Source organism: Centruroides sculpturatus, unplaced genomic scaffold (assembly GCF_000671375.1).
Source record: "Centruroides sculpturatus isolate CEXI.00-Female unplaced genomic scaffold, Cexi_2.0 scaffold907, whole genome shotgun sequence".
Classification (NCBI taxonomy): Eukaryota; Metazoa; Arthropoda; class Arachnida; order Scorpiones; family Buthidae; genus Centruroides; species Centruroides sculpturatus.
In genome coordinates, this window is record NW_019385244.1 from 117,920 (window position 1) to 132,205 (window position 14,286).

Below are 14,286 nucleotides of genomic sequence, written 5' to 3' on the forward strand. Positions count from 1 at the left end.
ATATCCTTTTAATGTCAGAGTCAATAAACTAGAATTTACTCTATAGTTTTATTTAATTATGCTTCTCAATGTTGGAGGTAAACCCAAAGTAATTACTTCAGGCCAGTCTAAGGCCTGGATAGTTATGCAAAAAACATATTTTTTCCTGTACTTAAATCATATTTTTACTGAGATTAACACTTAATACATCAGAAATATCTTTAAAAAACACAATGCTTAACTTTCATGAAATTGCATGTTTTCCTAGAAACTGAATTAACCATTATTTTTTCAAAAATACCAAAATTGCTAAGAACTTTTTAAATTAACAGTAATCAAAGAACTTGCTAGGAATAAAATATTACTATTTTTCAATAAAGAATCCAAGTGCTAAAAACTGGGGGTTACATTGGAAAATCTGAAGTTACCACCCCCATCCACAAGGGGGTGACCTAATTTCTATGTAGTTCAAAAAGTCCTCCAAAATAATAAACTTTCATATCAGGCACTTTTTCAATTTAATGTATATTTCAGGTGATATTTACAATTAACATTGTAAATGGACCCTGTATATTGATTCAGTTCCAGACTTTCATATATGGCAGACCAGTGGATTAAAAAAAATTACTTTACAATGGTCAATTTGCTGGTTTACAAGCGATATCATTTCTCATTCATAAAACCAAAGCTATGTAACGATGAGGATTTCTCACTGTTGAATTTAGTATCATTCACTCTCCCACTATGACAGTTGAATTTGCTATCTCAAATAAGGTATGTTGTTACACGTGCGAAAGGATTACAAAGTTTAGTTCAACTGACCAATTATATTTTAATTTATTAACTTACAAAAACAAGAATTTATTTTAAAAAGTAACAGGAATAAAAAGTTACAAATTTATAAAAGCAACATTTACTGCAATCAAAGAAATAAATGCAGAAATATATTACTGCATAAATTTTTGCAACATCACACTATCAATGATCCTTCTCTAGCAAGTGTTAAAATTAACAGAGACTTTAACAGATTTCTATATCTTTTTTATTGTTTTACTTTGTTAATTTATTGAAAAAAAACAAGCAAAATAAATAAATAAATAAATTACTAACTAAAAAAATATGTAAGGTAAATTACTAAATATTCAAGGTATTCATGTATTTGAGATTGGTTAATATCAGGAGTCACAGCAGTGACTCCCCACCAAGTAAAAAAAGCCACTGACAGACTATGTATACAGGAATCAGAGTTGCTAATTTTCAGGAATGTTTTCTCCAGCCCAAACACCTGAAGTAATTCTGAATATCTCATGTTTTAAAAATTGTTTTCTTAGGTAGGATGTAAAATTTCAAGATTTTCTGTAATGTGGTTGCTGAAATGTAAGCAATTAAAAAGTGCAAAACTCACCAAAAAAACTGTATTTTCTTCTTTTTCTTCATCCGGCATTGCAGACACTCAGAGAAAAAAACTATTGGGTCAAGAAAGCTCAGATTTTAAAATTAAGCTTTCCTCATTATCAGTGAGGTGCTGATGAATCTTCCCAATCAATAATTCAAAGTTCACTGGAGTTTCCCCATAGAGCTAATTTAATTTTACAGCTTAATTTTATACTTATAAAGATAAAATTACATGGAAAGATATGAATTGTATTCAAAATGTTACTCAGAATTACAAAAGAGCAAATTTATGCCAATTAAAACTTTTTATAACAATTTTTCTAAACAGCATATCGAAAGCATCAGTCGCCACCAATCAAATTGTACATCATCGTCTTATGTCTTTACATAATAATATAATTATTAACAAAAACAATTGATATCCAAACAAAAACATCCAAGACATAAAAAAAATATGCAAAGTAAAAGTTTGACAATTTAGATAACAGTCAAAATTTTTCTTAGCCATTCTTAGCGATGTTGGGCCTTAACAAGCTTGACTATTAGACTGGCAGATTCTCTAATATTTATGAAGATGACTAATTCACAAGTATTCACTGGCACTTTACAAGGGTGACTTATAGAAAAAGTGTTATATTACAGATATGCTATAGAACATCAAAATCTGACCTGTTTCTTGATCTTCTTCACCGTGTTTATAACATTTCTGATCTTTTCAATCTTGTTTCCTCTATTTTTCTTATTATCAAACATAATAAATTTTCTTCACAGAAAAATTTTTAACCAGTTTTATATTACAGTTATAAAAAAACATTACAACAGTGGTTTTCAACCAAAGTACCACGGTGCCAAACTAAGATGCCATGATGACATTTTAGGGGTGCCATGAAATATAGTGCTGAGTAGCACCATGATTTCCAGGGCCGATGAAAGGAAAAAACTGAAAATCCTCCCCACATCTGGAAAAAACTTAGAGCAAGTAGTAATTCCTACACCTATAAATCAATTTTTACTAACAAAAAATAAAATCTATAAGACTATTTTTCATTAATAAACATTCAACATATTTTTCATTTGTTCAAAGAAAAAATGGCAAAAGAGACCCTTTCTACTTCGGGCCCCATAAAAAGCATTCAATGGCCAAACACTTCTTGCATGCAAGTGCTAAAAACACAAAAAGTGCAATAATTCTGCTTCAATAAAAAAGAGGCACCACAAGAAAAAAATTATCAAGTTAGGGATGCCAATATTAAAAACTGGTTGAAAAACATTGCATTACAGTTATACAGTTATGAATTAAGTATATAAAACATATGGAATAGCAAAATAACTTAGCAAACTCTGATTACTGAAGACATCACATAAAGTTAGAACTTTGAATTAAATGAATTTTCTAATATATAAATTATTCTTTCATAAATTTTTAAAACGTAACCTGTTTTTAAAATTATCTGATTAATCCACAATTACTTATTTTCCAAAGTTTGCATACTGGATAGATAAAATCATCATCAAATCTCTCCTTTTCCCATTTAATTTTAATACTGTTAATTCATCTTTACTACGAGGGTAGGCTGAAAAGTAATGCACACATGCTTGTAGAGCACAAACGAAATGATTTTCAGAAGCATGCCAGGTGGCATATGGAAGTAACATTTCCCCCTCTATGTGCATGCGCAGTTTGAGGTTGTTGCATTCATTCAGTATATTTTGAGAAGCGGAAATATGGAAACATGTTCTGGTGCTATGTCAATGCAAGTTAAACAGCGTGCTGTTATCGAATTTTTAACTGCTGAAAAAATTACATTTAAACGCTGTTTATGGTGACGATGCTGTTGATAGGTCTATTGTAAATTGATGGATAATAAAATTTCGTGGTTGCGAGCCTGGAAAAGCCATAATTGTTGATTAAACATGCAGCGGAAGTCCGATCACTGCCACAGACAATTACCGTTGCACCTTGTTGCAATGTTTAATTCTTCTCAGTACATACAGACTCTAAAACACCTCTGACATTGAGTTTGTCATGTTAGAGGCAGCCTGGCACCAATAATCTTGCAACATGACAATGCTCGTCCACACACCTCACGCACAACTGAAGAGGCTCTGCGAAACCTGAAGTTTGAACTGATTCTCCCCGATCTTGCGCCTTGTGATTTTTATTTGTTTCTTCTACTTAAGAGAGACCTCAAGGGTAATCATTACACCTCAGACGATGAGGTGAAGGCAGCTGTCAAGTCCTGGATTCGAGAAAAGTCGGAAGAATTTTTCAGTGACGGAATGAAAAAACTTGTTACACATTGGGAGAAATGTGTTAGCCTTAACGGTGACTATGTTGAAAAATAAATATATGATTTTGAAGCTTAAGAATTGTACTTTAATGTACTTTTTGCCCGATCTTGCTATTTGTTTTTGTTCGTGTTCAACAAGCATGTGTGCATTACTTTTCAGCCTGTCCTCGTATCTCATAACACTGTAGCCCATTTCTATAGGTTTTTAATTTCTAAAATCAGTATTTTACTTTTGAATAAATAAAAATCTTCAAAGTTTACAAAATTCAAATAATTAAATTCATATTATTTGGAATATATTAAAATTATTATTGCTAAAAACAAATTAATCAAGACATTTGCTCATTTATAATAAATGAGATCATCATTCAATTCATAGAAAATTTATGTCAGAAGAAAATCAAAGTTATCTCCAAATTATCATTAAGCAAAATTCCTATTTCTATGTAGTGTAATAAATTAATATTCTAATAATAAAATTCCATTGTGTATTAAATATAAATGGTGTATAAGATGAAACTTAATGCACTTAAACTTACTTTTATTTGTAATAATTAATTCTGTATAATTTTTAATTAATAAATGCATAATAAATTTCATTTTTTTTTAATTCAAGAAATTTTCTTTTTAATTTTACTTTTAACAAATATATCTAATTAAAATTATAATCAGAATATTTTAGAATTAGCAATACTATGTATACTTATTTATAACAGATTTAATTTCAATTGAGTTACAATCCTGATGTTTTTGAGAAAAATTATTTATTTTGAATAAATTTCTTATGTTTAAATGTAAGCAAACATTTAAAATGAAGTTTTCAATTATATAAATATTCTATTTAAATTAAATATTTAAAAATAAATCATTTCGGGAACAAAATATAATTTAATTTCTTTTAAATGCAAAATTTATTTAATAGTTTTATCAGATGATTCTTAATTAAGTAACATTACGAAAAAAAAATAAAATACAAATCCTAAAATAAATATGCCAAACTATCTGTAAAATATAAGCAACTAGTCTAACTTAATAAAAAAAAATTTAATTTTTTCATATTAATTAATATAAAATAGTGAATACAAATTGTCATGTATTCACAAATAATTTCATAATAATAATTTAAACAATAATTTTTATAAATTAAAACATTCATAATAAAATAAAAATTAATCAAACAAAATAATGAACTTTATAAAAACCAAAAACGAAATATGTTAAAATAAATTCTATATTAAATTTTACTTTTATAAATAAATATGTAATGTTTACAAAAAATGTTATTCAGTAGAGTATCATATTAAATTCATCATTATGCCAAACTGTTCATCAAATAATATTTTCATAGCAGTAGAAACGAAAACGAGCTTACCGTATTCCCAAAGAGGGAGTTCTGGATTTACTCGATAGCTTCAACGTGCTGATCTAAACAGAGCAAGGCTGAACGTTCAGTACCTATGTTTACCTCTGTCCAACGTGTGACACGCCCATAGTTAGAGCGCACGACACGAACACCAATTCTCGCGAATCAATAAAACAGCATTATAGGTTCGCGAATTAAGATTAATATGTTAAATTTTATTTAGTACTAAATAAGATAAAAGCTAATAACTTCACTGAAAAACAGAAAATCTTGAAAAAAAAATTCAGATAACGATATAAAAATGAGATTACAGAAAATCTGTCAACAGTTCTTTTTAAATAAACATTGCTACTAAAATTTTAAATTTTTCTTTTAATTTTTAATAGCAAACTCTATTAATAAAGTTTGCGTTTTATTGAGTATATAATTTAGATGAACTTCAGAAAATGTATATTCGCATTAAAATTAAAAAGATAATAATAGAACATCATATTTCCCTATATTAAAAGGATTATCAGAAAATTAATACAATTTTAAAAACATTCGCTTTTTCTTATCATCTTTCAATAAAAATTTCGAATAGAAATTGTTTTCCCCCCATCCAGAAACAATTAAATTTTGAAAAGATGTTTAATATTTCAATAAAAAATGAAAATTTACTTATTTTATATTGTTTATCCGGTATTTTTTATCGATTGAATGATAGTTAATCGATAAAAATATCGAATAATTCGTTTCAGAAAATTTTACAAAGATCAATTTTATTACTTCGTTTTTAATTGCATATTAATATAGTATGCCGCAGTATAACAGTTAAAGATATAAAAGTGACCACTGAAGCAAGAATTGAAGTATTTGGATTCAAATTAAACCGGTTTTGCATGCTTATCTGGACGCTTCGTGATAAAAAAAAAACTAGTGAGCATTCATTACATAAAAGGAAACAGAATAGAGTAGAAAAATATTATTTTAAATTCGTTACGATGTACGTAATTCTAATCAATTTTTTGTCTGATGAAAATATATAAATAATTATTATTTTACAAAATAGATAAACTATTGGTCTATAAATGTATGAAATGACTATCATGTATTAAAATCACGAAAGATATTTAGTGTCATATGTAATAATAATAAAAGCGATCAATCATTTTAATTCTACATATGAAATTTAAAAGTTTATTTAAAATACAATTTGCAATAAAAGAATAAGAATATTCTATAAAGAAAAATCAGTTTAAGGACTACAGGAACAGCATTTCCCAATCAAGCTGTCGAAAATCTTATGTTTTTTTTTTTTTACGTCACAGCCTATCAGAATGATAGAAGAGAATCCACTAAGAAAAATAACAAGTTAGAAGTAAACACTAATTTAAAGAAAAGATCACTTCTCATATTTTTTATAATGCAATTTTTTAAGGAAAAATATCTAAATTTATAATCACATTCCTTTTTATATATCTGGAAATAAAAATTGCAATAGTTAAAAATTTATTTGTGAAAAAGTCGATAAATAAATAAAAAAATCTTCTAAACTTCTAAAACTAAATAATTCTAAACTAATAAAAACTTCTAAAACTAAATGATTTTTTAATTAGTGATAAAAAGATTGCTTAATATTTTTATCACGCAGTATTATTCTTAAGAAAGTAAATTTGTGAAATAATTTAAGTGCATCCATTTTAAATTATAGATTTTAAAAATTCATTAAAATACTATAATAATCAATATATAACTATATTTCTTAAATGTCATTCATTTAAAAAAATTTTATCAGTTAACTAATTAATATTAAACTCCATCAATTACATATAATATAAATTGTTTTCATAATAATTGTTTAATATTGATTTTTGATCAATTAAGTAGAACTAAATATAATATATTTTCTTAATTATCGTTACATGATACATTATGTGGGTTAAAATTTACACTGGCTGTAAAATCACCAACATAAATTTAATCTACAACATGTATATATATATTTCAATAATTAGAATTATTATGCAAAATTGAAATTATTTTGCTGATAATTTTTAGTATTTAATCAATACTAATTTCATTTGCATAAAATACTAAATTTATAACTAATTGTTTACTAAAATATTTTATATAGTATAAACGCTTTATTATAAATTATTTACTTTTCTTGTACATTAATTAAGTTGAATTTTAATTCTTAATATATACTTTCATTGCATGACGGTGATAAAGAAAATAAAAAAGATTGTAAAATAAACAGCTGGACAAAATTCAATAAAAAAGTGAAAAAATAAAAGTAGGCCCATCATTAAATTGCAAAACGATATAAACAATGAAAACAAAAATCAATATCCAGAGGAAATAGTAAACTCTTCAAAAGACGCATTCTTGCTTCCTTATAAATTTCATTAAAGTGATGAACGAACAAACTTGTTTCCTAATAATAATAATTTCTTATCATTTAGATTCCCTCGGTGCTTTAAATTTTAAAATATGTTCGATATAATTTTATAAATATTCATAAGTAATTCTATCTTCAAATCTTAATTTAAAATTCTACCTATTTAAAGAAAAAATCTATATATTTTAATTATTTATTTGTTGATAATTATATGGCAGACACTTTAAACGAGTCTTGTGCTTCCATACGTTATACATACAGTCATCATTTTAAATGTTAACAAGACGTGTGTATCATCTATTCATTTCTAAAACAGATTATGAAAAAAATAAACAACTTTTAACTAAAACTAACAATAAATTTTTTTAATTTAAATTTTGTTACATGATATAAATGCATCTAAATTCATAAAAATCAATACATTGAAAATACTACTGTGTTTCTCATTTTTTAAATGCGTTTAACATACGCAATACTATTAAATAATTTAATCACGTGTTTCCCTCCTCACGTCACACTTAGTTTATGCAATTTTTTGAAGACCAGTATTTGGAGCATGGGCGTAGCGAGGGGGGAGCCTGGGTGGGCACGGCCCCTCCCAGGGAACCTGATGCCTCCCCAGGAAATCACAGCCGAAAAAGTGTTGAGTCGATTTGTAAAAACCTAAAGCTAAAATAAAAGTTTTGAATACTAAAAAAAGGTGAACGGCTTGCTCGGTGCCCAATAATGAACAATAATTTGAAATAATTCAATTTTGTGTCAGGTTGGCCTCCACTAGGCCCCCCATAACAAAACTCTGGCTACGCCCATGATTTGGAGCACTATAAAAGAAACTAATCTTATTCGGTTATGATGTTACAAATGTTTTATTTACTCAATTAAACTGTTGTTTTTTCCAGACGTAAATTTATTATAGGCCTACATCATCTATTTAGTGCAATAGTAGAAAAAAATTTCGTTACGAATGCATCGTAACTGAGATCCAACAAATTATCTCTAACAATAAAAATGCTTAGGTCTAACGAAAAACTTCTTCAAAAAGTAATAACAATTTTCATTTTTTAATTAGTCGTTACAGTTAATTTAACGTTTCATTTGACGTTGGTTATGACAAGCTTTTTAAGAAACTTGTCGCAAGTACTGTACCTCAATCGTAATGTACCGGTACGTAATAATGATAATACACGGTGTAACGTTAGCCTTACCAATATACAGTAAGAGGAAATAACGATTAAAAAAAACAGTTGCTTGTTAGTCTCTAAAGTAATTTTCCAAATAGATAATATGCTAAGTACAAAGCTGAATAACACGTTACGCTTTCAGATCCATAGCGCCATTAAGATAAAATCCTTACAGTAACGTAACTTTCTCTTTTTATTCTCGATGGATAATGAGCAATAATTTTACTTTAGAAAGAGTAATTTGATTAGATTAATTCAAAAGTTGGCAATCGCAAAATTTTTTCTGTTACTTAAACAAAATAATTTAAAAATTTATCTTATAATTTTAATTGTTTATAATAGTTCGAGATATCGGTTAGGCTTAGTCTATTTTTGTCATATTCTAAACCTGCAATTTTTAAGATATGCAATATCATCTATAACTTTTCTTAAGGTTAAAATTGCCCGGTAGAAAAAACTTGGTTAAATTATACATTGGCATTTTATTTATACATTTTCATATTATCTTCATATTTCTCTGCATTTAAAGCATAACACAATTTAAATATAATACAATGAAATAGGTAACATATTCATTTAAATGTTACAGAAATATGAAATGAAATCAAAATCATTCATTAATTTAGGAATTAAATAAATTGACATGGTATTCAATTTTATACAGGTTTTATCAAGACGTCGTTTCATTAACTTCTTGAATTTAATCAATTGAATAATTTCTTGTAAGAAATTAAAAATTACATTTTAGAAATTACTAAAAGCATTTATATAAATTAGAGTTAATTAATAAATAATGAATCTATATTTTAAGTTGGCAAATTTTATAAATAATAGGTAAACGATACCATAATATAATAAATAAGTAATAGTAGGCACGCCGCTAAATATACACGAGTCTGTAATAAATTCTTTGTTTCAATGGGAATTGTATTTCTTTAGAAATCAGTATATGGAATCATTTATCAATTATGTAACGCTATTTTTTTACTTTTCAATTACTGTCCTATCCCCAAACGCTTCATAACGCGTTGCAAATATCCATTCCAAAAACTACGTAATGCATATCTTATATCTACCCTTTTAATTGTACTAAGGAATAACACACAACACGGGATACTGAACGTTACGTTATTTAATTAATTAAATACAAAACAGTGACATAAACAGTATGGTTCGCTTTGCAACTCTGGAAACAAAACGGAACCATTCTGATACCCAAGGGTCAAGATCCTAGTATTACGTAACATTTATGTAAACACCAACCCCTTCTAACTCATCGTAACAATTATCTGCATAGCCATATCTGTGTTACGTAATTTATGGACAGCCCCTATGCTTATAAAACAAAATGTATTTTAAAATGAATTGAGTTGATTGTGAGACTGATACTTGGGATAAAAATTTATGGAATATAAATATTGCAACTAAATAATTACTTTAAAAAAAATAAGAAAGTTAATTTTAAAGGCGAAATAGAACCTCACCATAAAGGAATCATATTTACCGCCCTTTTTATCGTCCGGAAAAGAAATTATTTTCATCTCAAAAAACTATAAACACAAAAATAATAAAATATTTAATGAATACAGTTTATATAATTATTCCCACAGTATATACAGATTACNCTACAAGGCAAATCAAAAGTAATGCCTCTTTATTAATAATAATTTGTAGGTATTCTTATTTGACAGAAATGAATGGCCTGAAGCAAGAGTATTCTGGCTATTTACTATTACGCCTTTAAACAGCTGCTGATATTTTAGCATACATGTCAAAATGAAAAAGACAAAAAAAAAAAGACAAAAATGACATCCATACTGAGGCTGTCCACAGTTGAGGAGCAGAAGGATGCAATTTGTTTTCTATGTAGATGGGTAAGAAATCATCAGACATTCTTGTGAAATGGTAGATATTGGCTAAACATCTCCAACATCCATAGATAATGCAAAATGTTTGCACAAGGTTGCCAATTCATGAGCCTTGTTCTGGGCATCCATTAAACTGGAAAAAGTTGCTGCATGAAGAGATATCACAAATAAAACCTTTTATTTACCTGAAGATCATGTCCTGTTTGGCATTTCCTTTGGTATAGCATAGAAAACTTGGTTACAGAAAGTGCTTGCTGGGCTGATGCAACAAAAAAGAACATAAACCACCATCATGATGATAACATGATTACATTACAATGTTTGAAACATTTGGAACAATATCATTGAGAAGAGGACTAATTCATCAAAAGCATCATCACTAGGGATCAAACAGCTTCAAAGCAACTGTTCAAAACTGGCTTTGTTCATAAGAAACACATTCTATAGGCCCAGAATGTTTAACCTTGTCACATACTAGGACAAGTGCTTGAACCAACCAGTATGGTTCCTTTGTGGAGAAGTAAACTACTAAGCATACTTCATTTTGTATACAAGCATACCTCATTATGTGTTGTAAATTGCCATTTCCCACAATTTTTTTTTATTTAAAGAAAGTTTCACCTCATAAAAAGTTTTTGAGCAATGACCAATATGGTTTTACACCCCAGTGTTTCTCAGATGTCTCCTTGTTAAATTGTGTTATACTCTACAGCAAGGAAAAAAGAGACTGATGTCTCTGTTAATATTTCTACATATCAAAGATGCATTTGATAATGTTTGATGGCTCTCAATTTTAAAATCTATCAGAGATACCAAAGTACCACAAAATATTTTCTACTTGCTCAAGCATTTCTGAAAAGACAGAACAGCTAAGATTAAATTAGGCTTTATTAAAAAAACTGCCCCTAAATAAACAATGTCCTCAAGGCTCAAGTATCTGAAGTATCTCAAGTATCTACTCTAGAATGTTATTATAAATGCTAACTAAACTTATCACACTGTTTCTGTTCGTTGGTTATAAAATCAGCTATAACATTAAAAAATAAATAATTATTGACAATTTGCCAAATTTTCTTAAAATCCAGACATTTTTGGTCTTTGCCCAGATACCTAAGGACACAATGCAAAAACCAGATGGCAACACTTGGCAACACTTGGAACAGATGAAGTGTCATATCGATGGGAATTGCTAAATTGGATCATGGTAGGAATAGAATATATAATACAGGTGTACACTAGGTTATGAAGCTGGTGTACACCTATATTCACTTATTTCAAATTAAGTCAATCCTGTGCATAAAAATTTAAAGATGTTACTTTTTAATTTCTCCTTGTATAACCTATAATTATAAAATCCTTTGCTACTTGAAAATTAAAGCAAAAATAAAAATTTTAATTTCAAAATAATTCAGAAAATCATCTTTATGAAATGATCTATGAGCAAAGAGACTTGTGTGTTATTCTATTCTTAAAGTTAATTTGGTTTATTTTAATATAACTGCATCTTTCTCACACTTCCAGCAATAAGTATTTTTTTTTATTACCCCAAATGTTTTTGGTCTCTTTCAGAGGCCAGCTTCAGATTACAATTTGTTTTCATTATGCTTTGTTGGCCAAGTTTGTTTTTTAAAATTTATAATATTAGTCAAATCGTTATTATACTACACTGGGTTAAAGTAAACAATAAACAAACATACTGGGAACATGCTGGCGGTGAGCTTCTCGGGAAAAATACAGAGCATTATGAATGTTTTCGAACTTGAAAGTTCTTCTTCAGGTAACTGATAACTGTTAAGCAAATGCAATTCAAATTCAAGTCAAATTGGAATACCATTCAGAATTATATCACATGGACCGATGACATCATTCACACATCATGCTCATAGACAAAAATTTACGATAATTTACAACCGGCAGAGGGACGTATGCGTGAATGACATCATCGATCCACGTGATATAATTTGAATTGGATTCACTTAACAGTCGTCAGTTACTGAAGAAAACTTTCAAGTTCGAAAATGTTCGTAATGCTCTGTATTTTTCCAAGAAGCACACTGGCAACAGGTTCCCGGTACATTTGTTTACTGTTTATAATATTAATTAAAAATTCTGTTTTTCTGGTGTCACACTTTATTTTACATATATTTAGGATGAATCATAAGTTCCCAACCTAATGAGAATAGACAAGGAAGGAAAAAAGAATGATTATTTTTCAATATAATCACCCTTGATTTCTACACACCTATGACAGTGTTTAAAAAGCAATCCAATCCCTTTATAAAAATATTATGAAAATTTTTGTTTAAAATGGTCCATTACTACTGTCTGCAGTTCCTCATCATTGACAAAATGTTTTCCTCAAAGAGCTTTTTTTAACTTTAGAAACAAAAAATATTCTAACAGGGCCAGATCTGGGCTGTAAGGCAGGTGATTGAGCTGCTCAAAACCACAGTCCCAAATGGCAGCTTGAGTAAGTGCTGCAGTATGAAGTCATGCAAGATTGCACTCTTCTTGTTAATTTTCCTCAACATTTCTCACGTATCTTTGCATGCAACTGATGTAATAACATTGAATAATATTTTGCATTTACAGTAGTATTTCTTTCTTTAAAATCCACCATTAATATGCCTCACAGTTCCAAAACACAGTAGCCATAATTTTCTTGGTTGATGGTGCCACTTCAGCCTTTTTTGGGGTGGCTTCTTCCCATAGTCTTCACTAATCTATCGATTCTATTTTGGAAAAGAGGTCATAATAAAGAACCATATTTTCATCCTCTATAACAATAGTTTTAAAAAAATCAGCTCCACCTGCTTCATAAAGGTCCAAATTCGACCATGCACTTTCTACATGCTGCTGATGATGGACAGAAGAAAAAAGTTAATAAACCTATCTTCTGCTAACTTTGCTCATGCTTAGATGCTCATGAAATATATGCCAAATACTCATATCGTATATATTGGTTATTGCTGCTATTTCTTTCACTTTCAACCAACAATTCAAAAGAACCACCATACCAATTTTATCCCATGTTACCACATCTACTAGATGACCAAATTTTGCATTATCTTCAAGGAATTCTTGTCTTAATTAAAATGTTTAGCCCATTTTTGACAGTAGTATATGATGGCAAAGCTTCATACACATGATCTAGGCATTTCTTGATTTCCATGGATGTTTGGCCTTCTTTTGTAAGCACCTTCAAGACTGCTCAATACACCAGTTTAAAATTTTCTGCCATATCAAGTCTAATATAAATTACCTTGTAGTACTATAGCCAACTAAATTTGCATCAAATACTAATAAGACATTAATCTTTAATATATTTGTTTTGGCATGTTTTTCAGTCATGTGCAGGAGGTTAGATCAGAAACTTATAGTTCTTTCTCTGTATATATAAAATAACATATAATATATTTCTAAAAAATTACAATGCACATTAAACACACAATAAAAAATATTTCAAAATTAAACATTACCCCAAAAAGTTGACGTAAATCAGGATCTCTGAAACGAAAAGGAATATTGCTAACATGCAATCTCTTTGGTTGATTATTTTTTGAAGATTCTGTGCTTGTTTGAGTAGACGCTTGTCCTTGTGTGCCTGATGTTACTTCTGGTTCTAAATCTGTTTGCTAAGAAAAATTTATAAAATTTAAAATATTACATATGTAAAATGAAAACAAAATATTATATATATACATAAAACAAAATACAATGTTTTCCCCAAGAAAAAAATTAATGTGATTGACCTACAATTTTAACTAGTTGCTACTGAAATTATTATTATACATCAGTATAATAACAATAGACTATTCACACTACA

The 14,286-nt window shown here is 28.3% G+C and overlaps 1 protein-coding gene across 4 annotated transcripts in view; it reads right to left on the minus strand.

Moving 5' to 3' along the window:
• The window catches only part of LOC111636664 (RNA binding protein fox-1 homolog 1-like), a 172,163-nt gene that overhangs the window by 74,582 nt on the left and 83,295 nt on the right, over positions 1-14,286 (minus strand). For all 4 annotated transcript variants that reach the window (XM_023381951.1, XM_023381952.1, XM_023381950.1 and 1 more), the window contains exon 3: positions 13,940-14,095. In XM_023381951.1, the coding sequence (XP_023237719.1) occupies positions 13,940-14,095 (156 nt within the window). The remainder of the gene's footprint in view (positions 1-13,939; positions 14,096-14,286) is intronic.